The 16,887-nt window shown below is 38.7% G+C and overlaps 3 protein-coding genes across 12 annotated transcripts in view; all 3 read right to left on the bottom strand.

Annotated features, from left to right (window-relative positions):
• Window positions 1–434: 434 nt before the first annotated feature.
• On the bottom strand, window positions 435–2,912 carry LOC107041582 (WD repeat-containing protein 82). The gene has a single exon (XM_015262193.1). It carries the CDS (start codon window positions 2,382–2,384, stop codon window positions 1,437–1,439), a length of 948 nt encoding a protein of 315 aa, XP_015117679.1. The 5' UTR covers window positions 2,385–2,912; the 3' UTR covers window positions 435–1,436.
• A 1,214-nt stretch (window positions 2,913–4,126) lies between these two features.
• LOC107041094 (ADAM 17-like protease) lies at window positions 4,127–8,961 on the bottom strand. Its single transcript, XM_015261481.1, has 3 exons — window positions 8,704–8,961; window positions 6,462–7,318; window positions 4,127–5,595 (listed from the first exon to the last, which is right to left on the bottom strand). The coding sequence occupies exons 1-3, from the start codon at window positions 8,759–8,761 to the stop codon at window positions 4,321–4,323; spliced, it is 2,190 nt and encodes a 729-aa protein (XP_015116967.1). The 5' UTR covers window positions 8,762–8,961; the 3' UTR covers window positions 4,127–4,320.
• A 720-nt stretch (window positions 8,962–9,681) lies between these two features.
• Window positions 9,682–16,887, bottom strand: part of LOC107042230 (TOX high mobility group box family member 3) — a 195,336-nt gene continuing 188,130 nt past the window's right edge. For 9 of the 10 annotated variants that reach the window (XM_015263171.2, XM_015263227.1, XM_015263211.1 and 6 more), the window contains 4 exons: window positions 15,695–16,045; window positions 15,518–15,607; window positions 12,153–12,394; window positions 9,682–12,064 (listed from right to left, as the gene is read on the bottom strand). In XM_015263171.2, the coding sequence (XP_015118657.1) occupies window positions 11,998–12,064; window positions 12,153–12,394; window positions 15,518–15,607; window positions 15,695–16,045 (750 nt within the window). In that variant the 3' untranslated portion in view covers window positions 9,682–11,997. The remainder of the gene's footprint in view (window positions 12,065–12,152; window positions 12,395–15,517; window positions 15,608–15,694; window positions 16,046–16,887) is intronic. The other variant, XM_015263180.1, reaches the window with a different exon arrangement.

The raw sequence follows: 16,887 nt of genomic DNA, 5'->3' as shown, positions 1-16,887 counted from the left end.
CGTGAAAATGTCAAAAGAGACTTTTTGCTGGAGATTTCATTCTCTTGAAAAAATGTCCAGTGACATTTTCTCCTAGAGTCGATCGTTGTCGAGATAATGATGGTAAACTCTCAATGAATGGATTATCCCGCTTTTAAAAAAAATTTTCACACCTTTCTTTTGCGGTAATTACATGATTGTAGAAAAAAGTAGAGATATTTGCTGCTGCATATTTAAATTTGCATAGTCTCATCTACAAACCAGCTGTTATCAAAATGATAAAAGACATTCAACCCTTCCTGTTTCATCACTTCACTCGAAACCGAAATAAAAATGATGGCAAAAATGTTCCAGACCATTCGTCCCTTGTAATTCTTAATCATGCATGCAGTCAGCATGAAAATGCACTATTTACATTGTTATCGGGACAAATAAATCCCTCTCAGATACTCAAATTGATAAAGAACTCAATTATTATTTCCTGTATGCAATTATGTGCAATTATCATACAATCAAATACAAATGAATCCAGCAATGAACTATAATTACGTATAATAATTCTGATAATTTTTTATATAAAAAAATACTATATTACATAGGGTTGCACGTACATTCGCATAATAAATTCGCCCATATCGATAAATAGGTACATACACCTTTTGAACACTCATATCATGTCACACTATAAAGTTTTCCATCACATAGTTATTACGTAGATTCAATTCGATAATCGTCATAATTTTTTCATCTTCTCTTAATTGTGATTAAAATGAGAGGACAAGGGGGAATGTGTTTAATTGGTAGAAAGAGGAGACTCGTTGGAGAAGAGACTATTCAATCGATCTAGTGTTTCAGATTAATGACTAATAAGATGACTAATCGAGTCTCGATGATTCGTGCGATTGAAGAAAGAAAATAATGAATTTGTAAAAAAGGCATTTACTTTTTCGCGAATATCCGGAAAACCGTGGGGTCTAGAAAAAAAACGCACAAGACCTTTTTCGTAGAGCATTAAATTCCCCACAAAAAGGGTCTTACAACAAATTCCCGTAAACCCAGTCCTCACGGAGATATCCGGCTCAAATCTTGAATTTAATCAGACTCGACGAAAAAATCATCTCAAACATATAAAAGTCCCCAGAATCATCATCTATGTACAGAAATCGTCAATACTAATTGGTATATCTTATCAACCCTAATGAACATCTCCTTATCACCCAAATCTCCCCGCGAATTCCTCCAAAAAATCTCAAAGAAAAAAATTGTTAAGAGGAGGTGAATGAACCAAAGACGAAAAAAAAATAAAGAAAAAAAAAATGCATCTCACATTTTTCGTGTGTCCATAATCGTCACTCAATATACAATAAAAAAAAAGAATCATCATAACTCATCATCTCTGAGATCATCCCACGGGCCCCCAATCCTTCCAAAAACTCCAATCCAGAGTGAACCCCAATTTACGAAGTCTCCTCGACAGTGGGTAACCAAAAAGCCATATTGGTGCAGGCAGAGGCGAGCATCATGTACTTTGGATTGAACTGTATGCACTGAACAGGAGCGGGATGATCACCATTGAGAACACAAACTTTGCAGCCACTGTCAGCATTCCAAACGTGAACCCTACCATCAGTTGAGCCACTAAAAACGAACTGTGAATCAGGACTGAAGCTCGCCTCAATGGCAATGCCCTTGTTATTGAGATAGCCAGCAAAAGTTTGAAGAGGTGTACCATGGAATGCATCGATGAGCCTGATGATGCTGCCATTGGTGGATATGAGAATGGTCTTGCCATCTCTGCTGAACTTGAGGCCAGTCCAGTCGCACTCTTTCTCCTGGGAGAGTTTGAACGTTGCAAAGGGCCCCTTGTCAAAGCTCCTGAGATCGTAGAGCTTGATGCACTCCGAGTTGACACCAGCAGCGAAGATGAGGCCCTCGGGATCGTAAGCAGCCACTGGGCGCCCCGAGACATTCATCACCCCGTGGCAATTGGGTGAACGAAGGTCCCAGAGTCTGAGAGTCTTGTCCATTGAGCCAGACAAAAACGTATCCTCCACAGGACTTATGCACAGCGACACAACCTTCTTCGTGTGGCCAGGAAAATACCTGATGTACTTGTTGTCGTGAAGGCTGAGGTAACGTATTGTGTCGTCGACCTTTGTGGAGCTGTGGATGGCGGTGTTCTTGGCGTGTGTGAAGTGAATTAAATCGACACCGTATTTTTTGGAGTTAACTGTCCTCATTTGGGTGCCCTTTTCACAGTCGTAGATGACTATTTGATCGTCCTCGGAGCAGGATATGAGGGTGTCACCACTCTGGGAGAAGTCGATGCTGTTTATTCGGTCTGTGTTTTCACGGAAGACCTTGGCTACCTTGAAGCTCCTCACCACGTTGTCCACGAGCTTCATGTTGCTGGGGGTTTGTGGGGGTGACTGCTGGGGCTCGGATGGGAGAGGGTTCTCCTGGGGTTGTGGGGGCTTTTGCTGGGGTATTGATTTGCTTTTGGGGTTTTTTATGCGGAATTTCGGGGGTTCGGAGGCGATTGTGGAGGTTATCGGCCCAGCGGGCAGCAGACTGCCCCCAACGCACGAATCACTCGGGTTTTTCTCCGGCCAAGAGGTCCTGGTGAAGTGCAGGGTGATGTGTGGAGCGTTTGACGGTGGTTTATACCCCCGGGGCGCGATTTATCGGGGGTTAAATGGTTTGTGATGCCGTTGGAACGCCGGTAGTCTCGCGACTCGACGGCGCGTTATCAAGGGGTGACCCTCTTGTCACCGGCACCCAGTGGGTGGTGATTTTATCGCCCAGTGGTTTGGGGGCTTCTCTCGGCGGCCGGTTTTCGGGGTGTTGAGATTTTGCGGTTTATCACAGAACGGATGCTGCTCAGTGGAAATTATAACCGAGCACAGAAACCCCATCCACACCGTTGTGCCAGCACAAAATATTATATCTGGGGAGTTTTCTGGGGATTTCAGTTGGACGAACTTGCTGGAGGGAAATTTTTTTTCGCCGCGGAGAGAGGAAGTTCGGTGGCGACCTCTGGGGGCAGACTCATTTGGATTTTGAATTGATTGATGTTATTTATTTAGTGATAACCTGATAACTTTGCAAGAGTTCAGTTTTTGTGGAGAATTTTAGTGTAGATTTTTGGTTTTTGGGTAATTCTAATGGGAATTTTTGTTAGGAAATGCTCTCCTTTTCTGTAAATTTTGGGGAATTTATAGAATTTTTTTAGTAAGGCAATTATTATTTATTTATTGTAATTTATTTCGAAGAAGCTTTGGTATGATAAAATTAGCACACTTTATGAATTATATATTATCTTTATTATCCCTAAAAATTGATAAATTATCTAGATTCGATTTAGATTAGATTCTAGATTCTGTAAGAGGCGCCCCTTACAGAATCTATTAGCGCTTTCCTTGAACCGTTTTTTCTCAAACTTATTTGAGTATCTTTCTTCAAAACTGTTTTTTTTGTTTTAGATTTTCACATGTTTCTTGAAACCAGGATTAACCTCTAACCCCTCACCGCCCCTTGCCGGTTAAAGTTCAATTGTTTTAGAGGTTAATCCAGGTTTCAAGAAACATGTAAAAATTATAAACAAAAAAAGTAGTTTTGAAGAAACACATTCAGATAAGTTTAAAAAAAACAGTTCAAGAAGAGCGCTATATATTAGGGAGGATATCAGGATGGTTTATAGGAAATCAAGTAGCATTTGGTAATCTTCAAAAAGATTCAGAAGAAGAGAAATCACGACACTTAACATTTATATTATCTTTATTATCCCTCAAAACTAAGAAATTATAAAAAACATTCATTTGAACGGAACATGAACACAGTTGGGGGCACATGCATCGAATACTGACTAGATTAATGAATGAAACCACCTGTAATAATCAGAAACCCATAATTAAGTAGATTCTCTTCTCGTTAATTCAATGGCATCGTATAAAACACCCACTCTCCCTATTTCCATCCTCAAACGCTCACGCAAGGACAAACTCAATAAAAAAAACCCGCGGATTCGTTAGAAAATTCTATCGGATTTCTATTGAACTCTCCATTAGTTTTTGGCCGATTCTATTGAAATGTTTAGTAGAAAATATTCACTCGAAAAAGTCAACAGAATTCGATTTTTCCATACAACTTATTCTCTTCACATATTTTCTGTCGAATTTCCTCGGCTCAAATTTTCCAAGTTTTTTTCATTCTATTTTCCGTTTCTTCTCAAGAAAAATTGCGTCGCGGAAATTCTACAGAAATTGAATACAATTTTCTAGCGAATTCGCTAATTTTTTCTCTATTAAATTTTTTCATCCGTGCTTGAACACCTTCCCCCCCTCACCCCTGTTCCAAATTCCCTCTAAAAGGTAACCCCACCTGAATGACCCTCCTCTTGTCCTCCGGATGAATAAGAGCATCGGTATTCTTCCACTTCCACTTCTTCTCACTATCCTTGATCCTCCTGCTGTCGATATAGCTGACAATGCAGCTCGCAGGGATCCAGACGATAGCCGTGCTAATGATGACCGCCCCCACGATATTATCCTTCAGGAACCTAATGACTTTATTGATATTGATATCCTCGATGATGTCCCAGAACCTCTCCACGACATCCTGAATGGTCTTCTCGCAGATGCCTTTGTTGCAGAAGCCCTGGATGCAGGGGGTCCCATCAGGCAGGATGTCAGGAGGATCGATGGGAAAGCAAGTCTCATTGAGGCTCATCCTGCAGCACCTTTTGCAGGCGTCCCCGATGGTGTCGCACATGCAGCTCTGCAGGCCCTGCGTCTCGCAGTAGGGCACACACTTTCCCAGTCTGCACTGGCCCCTCTCCAGGCATGCAGTGCCATTCTTCATGGCCGGAGACTTGGGGCACTCGCTGGAGGTGCCCGTGCACCTCGACTCCTGCTCGCAGGTCGCGTACTGCGCATCCCTGCACTTGACCCCGAGCCTCATGAACACGCAGTTCTGACAGCAGGGGGAGTTCTTATCGCTGCAAACCGCCCCCTGACTCCTCCTCAACTTGCAGTTCTTGTCGCAGCAGGCGTCGTTGTCCTCGGTCCCCAGCAGCCCTGCGTCGCACTCCTCGTCTCCCTCGACCCTCAAATTCCCGCAGAACGACTCCTCAGGCTCTGAGAAACACCTCCCAGACTTGGCCTGCAGCACCTTCTTGATCGATCGCAAACTGCAGGGGGAGAACCTCTTGTTGTTGACGTCGTAGCCACTCACGCTGTACGTGTACATGAGGTAGGAACCACCCTGCGAAGCACTTGGACTGCACTCGGACACGTCGGGGTCGTGCTCGGACCCCCAATTGTGACCGAACTCGTGGGCCGTCACCAAGTCCGCTTCCCTCGTTATCACCCTCTGGCCGTAGTGATTTCTACTCGAGCTCAAGCCTGAGTTCAGGTACAACGTGTAGCCGTTCTTGAAGTACTCGGGGGTGCAGATGCCACCGACGCTGTTGCGTCTTGGCGAGCCGACGTAGGCGAGACCCAGAATGCCACCCTCGAATTTCAGGTCGGTGAAGAGGTGCGCCAGGCAGAAGTCCTTGTGACTGTACTCTCGGCTGAAGACTTCTAGCAAGGTTCGGACGTCCCATTTCTCCCGCACCTGGGGGGGATAGACAAAATTGTCATGAATTTTACTCTTCATTTTTTCGGTTGTGGCCAGAGCTTTCGAATAGGCAGGAAAAAGTGACGCGGAAAGACCTACCAAATTTTCGGGAAAATCTTATTGGAGTTCAATTTTTTTCATGGAAATGTTCAGTGGAAAGTATTCTACAGAAAAAATAGAAATCGATTTTTCTGTCGGACTTATTTGATGAGATGTTTTCTATAGAAATTTTGCGTCTCTAATTTTCCGAGTTTTTTGTTGACTTCTTTTCACGGTTTTTTCATTCTTTTCATTTTCAAAAGGTAATTAATAGACCGCGCTATATTATTGTTATTGGTCAGTACCATTCTCTCATTTTCCATTTATATATATTATAGTATTATACATATATATTATTATTAATACATTATATTAATCCGATAAAATTTTTCATCTCCGATTTTTATTCTTTGCTATTTTTTAATGTATTCTATCAAAATGTGAGGATAGAAATTGAATTGATAGGTATTCCCCAACAAACAGTATCAATACTCTCCTCATTATTTATCATAAATATCTCTTCATTTGAAAATGAAAAAAACTCTTCCCACAATTTGTATACTACAATGGGAATGGAATCCAATAAATTGAATTTAATCTATCCGCAAAGAAAAATTGGAAAGAAAACAATAAAATAAATTAGTATAATATAATATAATCCACATATAGTCCATTATTCATAAGCTAAGATAAACTTGAAATATTCCTAAATCGAGCATATGCTAGGCGAAATAGATTGCGGACCAAAAATGTTTCACCTATTTTTTAATAGAGGAATTTGATAGGGGTTAAGTTATAAATATTGAAAAAATCATGTTCCTCACCATATTATAATGAGTATCCCCTCCTCGAACCCTGGTGGGTTCACTGTGCACCACAATCTTCTTGATGACGAAGCCCATTCCCTTGAAGCCATCCTGCTCCATACGATCCTGCCAAAGGGTGTCATTGTAGATCTTGTGGACCCGATCTATGAGGCTTATCAGATAGTTGATCGTCGTCTTGGTGCTGCTGGCCCCCATCTCCTGGTAGAACCTGTAGTCCGCCACGAGCAGCAGAGGACACCGGGTCTTCGTCGGGGTGTACTCGTACGCCTCAGCCTGGCGTTTTCGCCTCGAAAGGGTTCGATTCGGGAACACCTCCTCGTCGTCCTCGTCATCGTCGTCGTCGCCCTCTTGCACGTAGCCACAAGTCTTTGGCACTCCGTGGGTGTGCCCCTCCCCATCCTCGTTCACGTGCTCCCAGCTCAGTTTGACGTCTGAAGCTTTGTACATTATCATGCTGCTGTTGTCCAGGTGGGGCAAGTGCCTCCAGGACGGCTCGATGTGGTACGTCTGGTCGTCGATGGTGATGCTACCGGTCATGACTCCGTCGTCGATGTGCAGTTGGGCGTGCGAGTCCAATTCCCCGAAGACTCGTCCGTGGTAGAAGCTGTCGTGGTCCAGGTGGACTGTCCTCTCCTCGCCGTCGGCCGACACCTCGTACGCTTTGAAGTTCGAGTGGATGACCTCCCGTCGGGGGGTCAGGATGAGGCGGAAGTGGCGGCCGTGAGCGTAAAACTCAACCTCGTTGATCTTGTTGTAGGGGTGACTGCTGGGCTGGGCGCCACGCTTCACGATCATGTGGTGGAGGTGCGAGGCGTGCAGGGTCTCGTAGTATTTCAGGTTTCGGTGGAGACCCGCTGCGGGGAAAGTCATCCTGTGAGAGGCTTTTTTCCAGGGGTACTAGGCGGGGGAGTTTTGGGTATCATTGGACGGTTTTTTTTCACCGCTAGGAAATTACTCCTGAAGTTTCGAGGGAGAAAGCTTGACATTTATAAGAACGACAAAGTTACGGGAAATTCGTGTTTCTGCGTTGATGAAGCAGTTAATTTAGGGAGTATTCGAGCAATTCTTGATTGCCAGGTTCATATGGCACTGGGAAACACTGAACATTTTGAAAATTCAGGGAAGAATTTTTGTGAGTTCTCAATCTATTGAAAATTGCATTTTGTGTAATGTTCCATTTTCAGAATGAGTTTGGAAATTCATGTTCAAATATCTTCGAATCTAAGGGTCTGAATTCCATTTCAAAAGAAAACATTCGTAAATTTCTTATTCATCTTAAAAACTCAAGAAAACTGGGTTTTTCATGTTGAACAATCACTGATTTTCATTGGAAAATCAATGATTGTTGAACATGAAAAACCCAGTTTTCTTGAGTTTTTAAGATGAATGAGAAATTTACAAATGTTTTCATTTGAAATGGAATTCAAACCGTTAGATTCGAAGATATTCCTCAAAAACTCAGCTAAGAGCCAAGTTGACTTTAGGATATCCAAGTACTTTGGCTATTTTTTCTCCAGTGAAATGCACTTCTACTTTTGTAGTCCAACATCAGAGCTTTCATTGCAGTCCCATTTGACCCTAAGTTTACAATGATTTTATTATTTAAACTTTTTAGGTCTGAATTTGAATCTCGATATTGAACCATAAGAAAACATTTTAAAAATCTGAAAAAGAGTTGGAGTTTACTTTCATAGAAAAATTGTTGAAATAGTTTGAAAATTACAATTTTTGAAAATTATGAGCATTTTCGTAACAAATTTATTCATATCCAGATTTTTACCAGAAATCGATCTCATTCCTAAAAAAATAAGGTTTCCAGGAGTGTAAACAATTTCAATTACTTACTTATAAACAACAAACATTTAAAAAAATGATGATTTTGTGCAAACTATAATTTTAATGACGCTGAATATTCATGCCTTGTTTAAAATTTTTCCCACGCAATTTAATAGACAAATTTGATGATTGAAACTGTGAAAAATACTTGGATGTCCTTAAACCGTTTTACTGCTTCGAATTACCTCGATCATAAATCAACAAATAGAAAACGTGATAAATAAGAGTAAATAATTCTTGAATAAAAAATGCATTGCGTCAGTCTAGGGTTATGAAGGCGAAGTTGTTTTATGTCAAACATTATTATTAAAAATCCAACATTGATTTCTTTTTACATTGAACGTATAAGTTTACTTCAGTGAAGAGGGGCATGTTTGTAATGCTGGAGTGATTGTTTACTCACTTGACAGATGAATGACGACTAACAACTGGAAGATCCGTAGGAGGATTATTCGACCCATGCTTCAACTGAGTAGGCCACACATAATTTGGATAATGAATCAGTGGTTCATGTCGGGAGCTACCTGACTTTTGTTCGCGAAAAGTACATGGTCGACAGGTGACTGGGATTGTGACACATTGTTCTGCGGCAGGGAGAGTGGAAAGAGGTAGAAAAGGATGTGGTGGTGATTTCCAAGGTTCCTCGCCGTTTTCGCGGAAGTTAGAGAGGAAACTGCGTTCAGAGTTTTGGTGGGGAGCTGCCACCTAGGCTCTCGCTGGGGTCTAGACTGCTCATGCGCGAGGGAATATTGAATTTGTTGTATCCATTGAAGATATCCTAAGAAAGACCTTTTATTAAATCAAGAATAATCAATCGATTTTGGGGAGGAATCCGAGAATTTTTTTTTCTTGCAAAATGTCGAGTTATCTTGACAACCAGTGGTGTTACGAGAAAATGTCACAAGATTTTTTTTGTAGCTGAGAAAATTTGCAACAAAAAATGCATTTTCACATTTCTTCCTAAAATGACTCATCTCAAAGATAATTTCATGTCAAAATAGAACGTTATGGAAATGATTCTATGGATGAACAATCGACTTATAAATTCTAAATGTTGAATGTGACTGTGATTCGATCCCCGCAGATATCGATTGATATTAATTACAATTGATTCCTTTTAATTTTAAAGAATCCTTTCATTTATGAAAAAAAAATTTATCGATTCATTTTTCCATTTTGTTAAATTATTTTGCCAACCAGTGGTTTTAAAATGGCTCATCACAAAGATAATTTCATGTAAAAATAGAAAGTTATGGAAATTATTCAATGGATGAATAATCGACTTAAAAATTCTAAATGTTGAATAAACCTTGAAACAATTGAGGATTGAAGAACTCTCGAACAAGCTGGAAAGGAAAGAATGGTAATAAATCCACAAAAATTCATAGTTCTGGGACTGAGTCATTTAATTAAGATATTCTTTTTGTACAGAAAAAAACAATAATAATGAACATAAATTCATTGCAAATCACCATCATATATTAGCATTTGATGCGTCGTGCTAAGGTCTACGATACTATAGTAACTCCTAACGTTTTAACTTCATTTTCGTTAACTCTCTTTCTTCACTATAGGTTTTCTCATCGTATTTTATGATTAATCATATTGTAAAATCGTGTTTCACAATAATTGTCATCTCATAATCGTTCGGGAATTGTACATGAACGAGGGGAGGGACTTAATGTTGCTTTATTCTGCACTGTATTGAATTTATTCATTCACGTGAAATACCATTTCAATGCACCATAAACGCGGTCATTGTTGGCGCACCTCACGAACGCTCATAATCAATATCTTACGCATTATCAATAACCAATAATAATATATTTATTCTAATTTATATGTATAATATATAATTTGTATTTTCTCGTAATATACCACAAATCGTTATCAATATATTACAGTACTGATTATGTATATATTATAGACCTATAAATCTATAGAATATATTTATATTCGTATTTACATAAGAATATAAAAAAACAAATAATTAAATTAACGTGAATTCGCCGAAGAACGTGCGCTCTTCACACCAAAAATTTGAAAAAAACATCATCGTGAAAAAATTAATTTATTCGAACGGAAAAAGAAATATCTTAATAATTATATGCACAGAATGTCCTCAAGTGATCAGCGTTTCACTATTGAATTAATCATCCCTTCACACTGGGGTCAATATTTTTAACAATTGGGCTTTCGCGTAAAATTGTCCCTTCATAATTCCCCTCCACAAAAAAATCACGCTAAAACCCAATTAAAAAAAAATACAGCCCCAGTTCTGACAAACATTCAGTCCCAAAACGCCTATAATTCACCGGTGGATCATCTCGGTTTGAAAAAATAAACAATTCGATTAAAAAATATTTTTTTCCGAGATAATCCCCGCAAATGTCCTTGGTTAAACCGCAATTTCTCACCGAGAAAATTCAAACATCCCGCGAATCAGACCCCAAAATCCTCAGTTCATTAAAACCTACCGTAAAAAATGAACAAAAAAAACAACATAAAGAAAATATTTACTATAGATACAAATTGGATCGCACGTATATAATAAAAAAATAATGATTTTCAAACCAGTGGGCTTGGAGCATTAAATGATACCTATCATCCACTGACCATCAAAATTCACCTGTTCTTCCTCACATCTCAGAGTTATTTATCCAGCCAGATACAATGGCAACTTGACTGTCATCATCCAGTGGTTTTTAATCATTCTCTTATGCGATAATTATTACGTATTGAGGGGAAGGGGTGGGGGAGACGGGAGAAAATGATTTTATTTTTCCTCAACTCCGTAAATCGTATCAGGTAAATTTTCCACAGATGGATATTTTTATTTATAAACTCGTGGGTGGTTGTGGGGGGTGGGGGGGGGAGGGTCTAGGTACTATATATAACTATACGTATGTGTAGCTTCTTTATTTTTCTCATTCACCTGTTCTCTTCGTACCTCTCATTAATTATTCTCTAGCTAAATGAATGTTGAAAATGAAGTATGCAACAACTGGCAAATGGCACTGCCAACTAATAACACAGATTCTGTTAAACATTAAAAGAAAAACACCACCCCATAATTTGTTTTTTTCCATTGTAATATTTTCCACATTGATTCAGCTTGTGATGGATCATATTCATAAATATATTTGTAATTATAAAACGATATTAATACAAAAGAATTAAAAAATAATCTAATGCTTGAATTGGAAATGAAACTTTACTCCGTAATAAATTATTAAAGTTGATCAACAAAAAAAAAGATGTTATCAGCAGAGTTCTGGCCACTCCAGTTTAAGGCTCCCCAAGTACATAAAAAAACATTATGAAAAATCAGTTTAAATCGTTTCGTTAATTCACAGTCAATGTTGCCTCGTTGCGATTCGCAGTATTCCCTAGCAGACAGTCTCATCGTGTCATCCAGGCATTTATATTGTTGTATTTTTTTTTTTTCATATAATTCGTGATTGTCCCATCTCCAGCGAATCAGAACTCTCACTCAACTCTTGTCTAGAACTTTATGTACATAATTGTGTAAAGTTTCCATTATTTTACGTTTTAACTTTAAATCTTAACGCTTCAACGACCCACAGGCCCCCGATAAATTCTTGAATGAAGGGCCTTGGGTCATGAAAGGAGAGAAAAAAAAAACATTCTGTGGTTCATCCTATTTCTGAGATTAACACTTAAATAATCATCGTGTTTACTTCACTGTTGAAAAATTCTGTTGGGGATTTTGATTTGATGAGACCCACGTGGTGAAGACATCCCTGCAATTCGTAAAATAATAATATCATGAGTGTGGGTGAGTTAATGAGATGCATTTCTGGAAAGAACGAATAAAAAAATAATGCTCACACAAACCTGCAGTGGCTAACCACACACTCATTACTGCAATACTCATCCTCCCATTCGCTGTTTGCAATTGCTGGATTTGGACAGCCCTGACGAATGCAGGAATTTGACGGTGGTGACTGGCCAAGGCCTGTTTGTTGTCCTGTCACTGGGGGAGGACTCGATAAAGAGTCAGCACGTGGGGGACTCATGTGCATTATTTGTTGCTGTTGAATTTGCACTTGTTGTACTTGTTGTTGGGGCACCTGAAACATTAACATTCAAGATGTTTAATTTTTAGACTTTGTAATCTATGAATTCGGTGATTCTCTGATATCTCCTGTTTCCATTGATTTTTCCATAAAATATTGAATTTTCAATAATTAAATTCTTCGTAAATTCCGTGGAATTATGATGTAATGCAATTTACCAAGAAACGTAAAAACTTATTTATTAAATTCATTATGTAAATTTTTTTTGGGTAGATAATGATTTAATTCAACATGATTGCCAGCGATTTAACATGAAAATTCTCTAAACCAAAGAACAATGCTTAATTCACGTGATCATTGCCATTCAAATAAATAATGAGAAACTTCTGAACAAGGTTCATTACTTAAGAATATTGTTTTGCACGAGCACAAAAACAATTTCATCTCAACAAGTTTTTCCCCATCAACTGAATTATTATGCAAAAGCATAATCGAAAAGGAAAAAAAAATTGTTAATTTCCATATAAATTCGAAAGTTAACAAGTTTTCTCTTCGCGATCAAAACTTTACTTTCTAGATGATAAACTCTATGGAAATAACAAAACCAATTAATTACAGAAACAATTTCTAAAAGTTAATAGAGGTTATGCTCCACTTTACCCCTTAAACAACTTTGAACTTCAAAACAACGAAGCAGAAAGAAGTACAAAAAGCCCCGATGCAATATCCCCAGGACATAAACTCACATCATAATAATTTTTCTTATCAATTCTAACAATTGAAAACGTGTTGCCAGGAGTATCGTAAACACTGGAAGCCGCCATGCCACTAGCGTCTCGCGTCCCTCTCCAAGCATTCGGCCATTTTTAAAATGCTAATCAATTCAATTCATGATGCTGCATCACCAAATTAATCATCATAACCAATCTCTCGTGCAGATAATCTGTCTCGCGAGCATATTCCCAACGGTTAAAATCATTTCAATATTCTTTCATTGTTCTCCCCTAATTTAACCAATTTCACCGACACATTAAACACGAGAATAAAAAATGAACATAAAGCCATGAACATGAAGAATCGAAGTGGCTTGTTACGACACGACGAATAATTATTGCTCATTTTGCCCTAATGTCAGGGAGTTTGAATTACCCAGTAATTTGACGCAATCACGAAGTTAATACAACCCGATGTTTAACGCTCGTTCTCTCTTGTCTATTTATTCCGTAAACTGGTAAGAGAATCTTCAGGACAATAAAAACAGCAGAGAAGCGAAAGCCAGAGGAACAAAATAAAGAATTCTTTATGTTAGTTTGTTCATAGAATATGCGACATTTTTTTTCGTATTCATGAGTGAATTCTTCTTTCCCCTCACATTGAAATTGATAACACAACTCATGTGGCATTCCATGCCAACTTGAAAACTTTTAATTTTTAGAGAGAATTTCATTATTCATCATTAGAAGAAAGTCCTTTCATTATTTTCTAGATTTCTCCGGACATTGCATCCAGTAAATTTCTTCGTATTCATTTCTCTTCGTTTTACGGAGACCCGTAAAAACAGACGTTTTAAAAACAACATTATTTTTAAGAGCTTTAATAAGTATTAAACAAAATCTGTGAATGTGGAGAATTGAGTACATTCACAGATTTTTGAAATTCTTAGCTTGATCTAACGGATCTGCTTGAACGTTTTGACATATCTCGAAATGAGACCTAGTATTACATCATTTTCATTCATTATAAAACTCATAAGAGGCAACATCGACTACCCTTTTGTAATTTTTAGTTCAACTTTCTTTTAGAATTCCCCCAAGTCTAAACTCTAGACACCAAACACCCTTTTATCTGCCTTTCCCTAAATCTCACTTCATCACTTCATCTCCCTTCTGTAGAGCTTGCGACTACGTAAATCTACTTGTCAAATATTGCGCGGGTGAATTGGACATCATCTCCTCTCCGTTACTTCAACTCTCTCCGTCCATGATTGTCGTGTGTTACAACCGACACCTCTAAATTTTTCTTCTCAATTCTTCTATACATATTTTTGTCCCGGTGGCTTGGCGCAGTGGGTAAGTTCGTTGCCGCACATGCGAAAGATTCCGAGTTCAAATCCCGGCCGGGTAGAATGCTGCGATCTGACCATTTAAAGTCTTGATCATCATCGCAGTATACCCTAATCGGGTCGAAGCGATGTAAAATATCGAAAAAAAAATCTTCTATATCTGATATTATCATTCACATGTTGACTTACATGTCTTACATATGTGGACGTCCGCATGAAAAGGGACCACTTTGTCGATTCTATTTTCCGAGATATTCACGTTTTTCTCTTGCCAACTCCTATTTAAACCCATGTTAAATTATTTTTTCGATCGTCTATAGCGTCGTCACTCTTTACGCTATCAAGTTCATTTTTGGCTCTAAATTTGCAGAATCGGATCAAGATTATCGGCATATACATAACTCCAATAGTGCCAAAGTGGTCCCTTTTCATGCGGACGTCCACATATATTTGATTCTTACAACTTGACATGTATTATTTTATTATTTTTGCCGATGGACTTCTGATTAATATATACCTATCAACATTGACTTTATTTAGAACGTCATGCACGGTTTTAGACCGCTGTTTCTCAATATCATTACTGTAATTTTGTTTTTAATTATTTGCTTAGATTATTAAAACAATAAACAAACCAATTATTTAATTATTCTCGAAGGGCTGACGACCGCAAAACCCCAGATAATAAAACAGGTGTTTATTAAGATAAATTGGAATGTAAAGAAATTAACCGTCGACACAAATAAAAATGAGTGAAAAGAATGAAGAAAACAAACGTAACACTAACTTCAGAGGAGGAGTTAGGATTAAAAGAAATGACTGCATATCCGATGGAATGCCTTCGAAAGGGAAAAATAGATATTCATAACAATATATTCTTTTTACCCAATAACGAGGCTCCTGGCTGTTGGGTCCGTACACAGCAATAAATGAAAAAATAAATTTCCAGTGAACTGAAGATATTTCTTTAATAACGAGTGGTCAATGACTTTACGACATCATTGAAGCCCTCAACATCCTTCATTAAGTACCTCATGATCATCCCAGTCAAGCGGAAATCTCATTTTTAATATTTTTAACACTCCACACCAATAATAACGATCGAGTTCACTGACCTGCTGCATGTACTGCTGCTGTGATACTTGTTGCTGCATGTGTTGCTGCTGCGTCATGTGCGGTGGTGCCATAGGATTGCCCATCATGCCCTGCGCCCATTCATTAAAAACCTCCATGAGAAATTTCAAATCCCCCAACCACTCATCAGGCTATTAAAAAAAATTGACATTGTTTACCTGCTGCTGTTGATGATTAGGCTGCATTCCAGTGAGATGATGGGGTGACTTTTTGATGGCCATTTGCTGGTGTTGATGCGCCTGCTGTTGGGGCGACGGTGGCTGGGGCTGGGGACTGTAAACCTGGTAGGCAACATTGCCAGGTTGATTACCACCGTAACCATAACCGTACTGCACCTGGGGCTGTTGTTGCTGCTGCTGCTGCTGCTGTTGGGGTTGTTGCTGAGGGGGCGGTGGCTGCTGGGGTGGCTGGGGCTCGTCCCCAGCACTCTTACTCACCACCGATGCCCTGTAAGCCGCCAGGGCCTTCAGATACTCCTTCTTCGCTGCTTCAGTCTTCTTCTTATAAACCTTAAATCATTCGATAAAGTTTTAATTAGTTCATGAGGACGGAAAATTTGTGTCACTTAATCACAATGAATTATCAATTTTTCATTAGTCCTGTGACCTGGTACAGCGCCATCAATACGGAAAATTAAGTGTAAGCAAATTGTTAATTATGTCGATAATGAGTTTTATTACAGTTTTTTGGTCTCATTAACGTGGACTTTGTGATTCGTATTCATTCATGTTTTGGAGAATGGTAAATGTCATTGTTACACTGAAATTTCAAGAAATTGTATCATTAAAAATTCAAAATTAGACGTCGGTTCAATTATTCCACGAAAATTAATGGAAATCCAGAAAATTCAGGAAAATATAATTTTGAATTTTCAATTAAATTGAAAATTCACGTAAGTTTGGGACTTCTTATCTTCCTGTTGACAAAAAATTTTCAACAAATGTTTTATCAACAAAAAATTTGTTAAAATTTTTGAATTTCCTTGAATTTTCATTGAAATCTGATATTTCATGACTTTATTTCAACCTAAATCGACTTCAATCTCACTCTTCGTAAAATTACTCTCGAAACATTCCATGAAATTTCAATTTTCTTCCAACAGCATTCATTCGTTTCGTTATTCTCATGCTTATACATTCCTTCTTTGGTATGTGGGTTCAGTTGTAGTAGCTTTGAGGCTATTGTCAGGCGATTTAGTGATAAAATAATGACGGTAATAGCTAGTTACAAACTCGGGTAAAAACTAGTGCATACAGCGCTGATAACGCAGTCTCTGTTCGAGAGTACATGACCCCGTGAAAAAGGAACATAGAGAAAACAATATAAGGGGGGAGGCGCGAGAGGGGGGAAA

Source organism: Diachasma alloeum, unplaced genomic scaffold, assembly GCF_001412515.2.
Source record: "Diachasma alloeum isolate Michigan unplaced genomic scaffold, Dall2.0 Dall_scaffold_00179, whole genome shotgun sequence".
Taxonomy (NCBI): Eukaryota; Metazoa; Arthropoda; class Insecta; order Hymenoptera; family Braconidae; genus Diachasma; species Diachasma alloeum.
The sequence above is the reverse complement of the archived record's forward strand: the minus strand, read 5'-3'. Positions and strand labels throughout refer to the sequence as shown.

What these genes read in the sequence shown, in the direction of transcription:
- LOC107041582 (XM_015262193.1), bottom strand. Translation starts at nt 2,384, where the DNA reads ATGAAGCTCGTGGACAACGTGGTGAGGAGCTTCAAGGTAGCCAAGGTC.
- LOC107041094 (XM_015261481.1), bottom strand. Translation starts at nt 8,761, where the DNA reads ATGGGTCGAATAATCCTCCTACGGATCTTCCAGTTGTTAGTCGTCATT. An exon ending in AGTCGTCATTCATCTGTCAA is followed by an intron (nt 7,319 to 8,703) that starts GTGAGTAAACAA and finishes CTTTCCCCGCAG; the next exon opens with CGGGTCTCCACCGAAACCTG. An exon ending in GGGATACTCATTATAATATG is followed by an intron (nt 5,596 to 6,461) that starts GTGAGGAACATG and finishes TATCCCCCCCAG; the next exon opens with GTGCGGGAGAAATGGGACGT.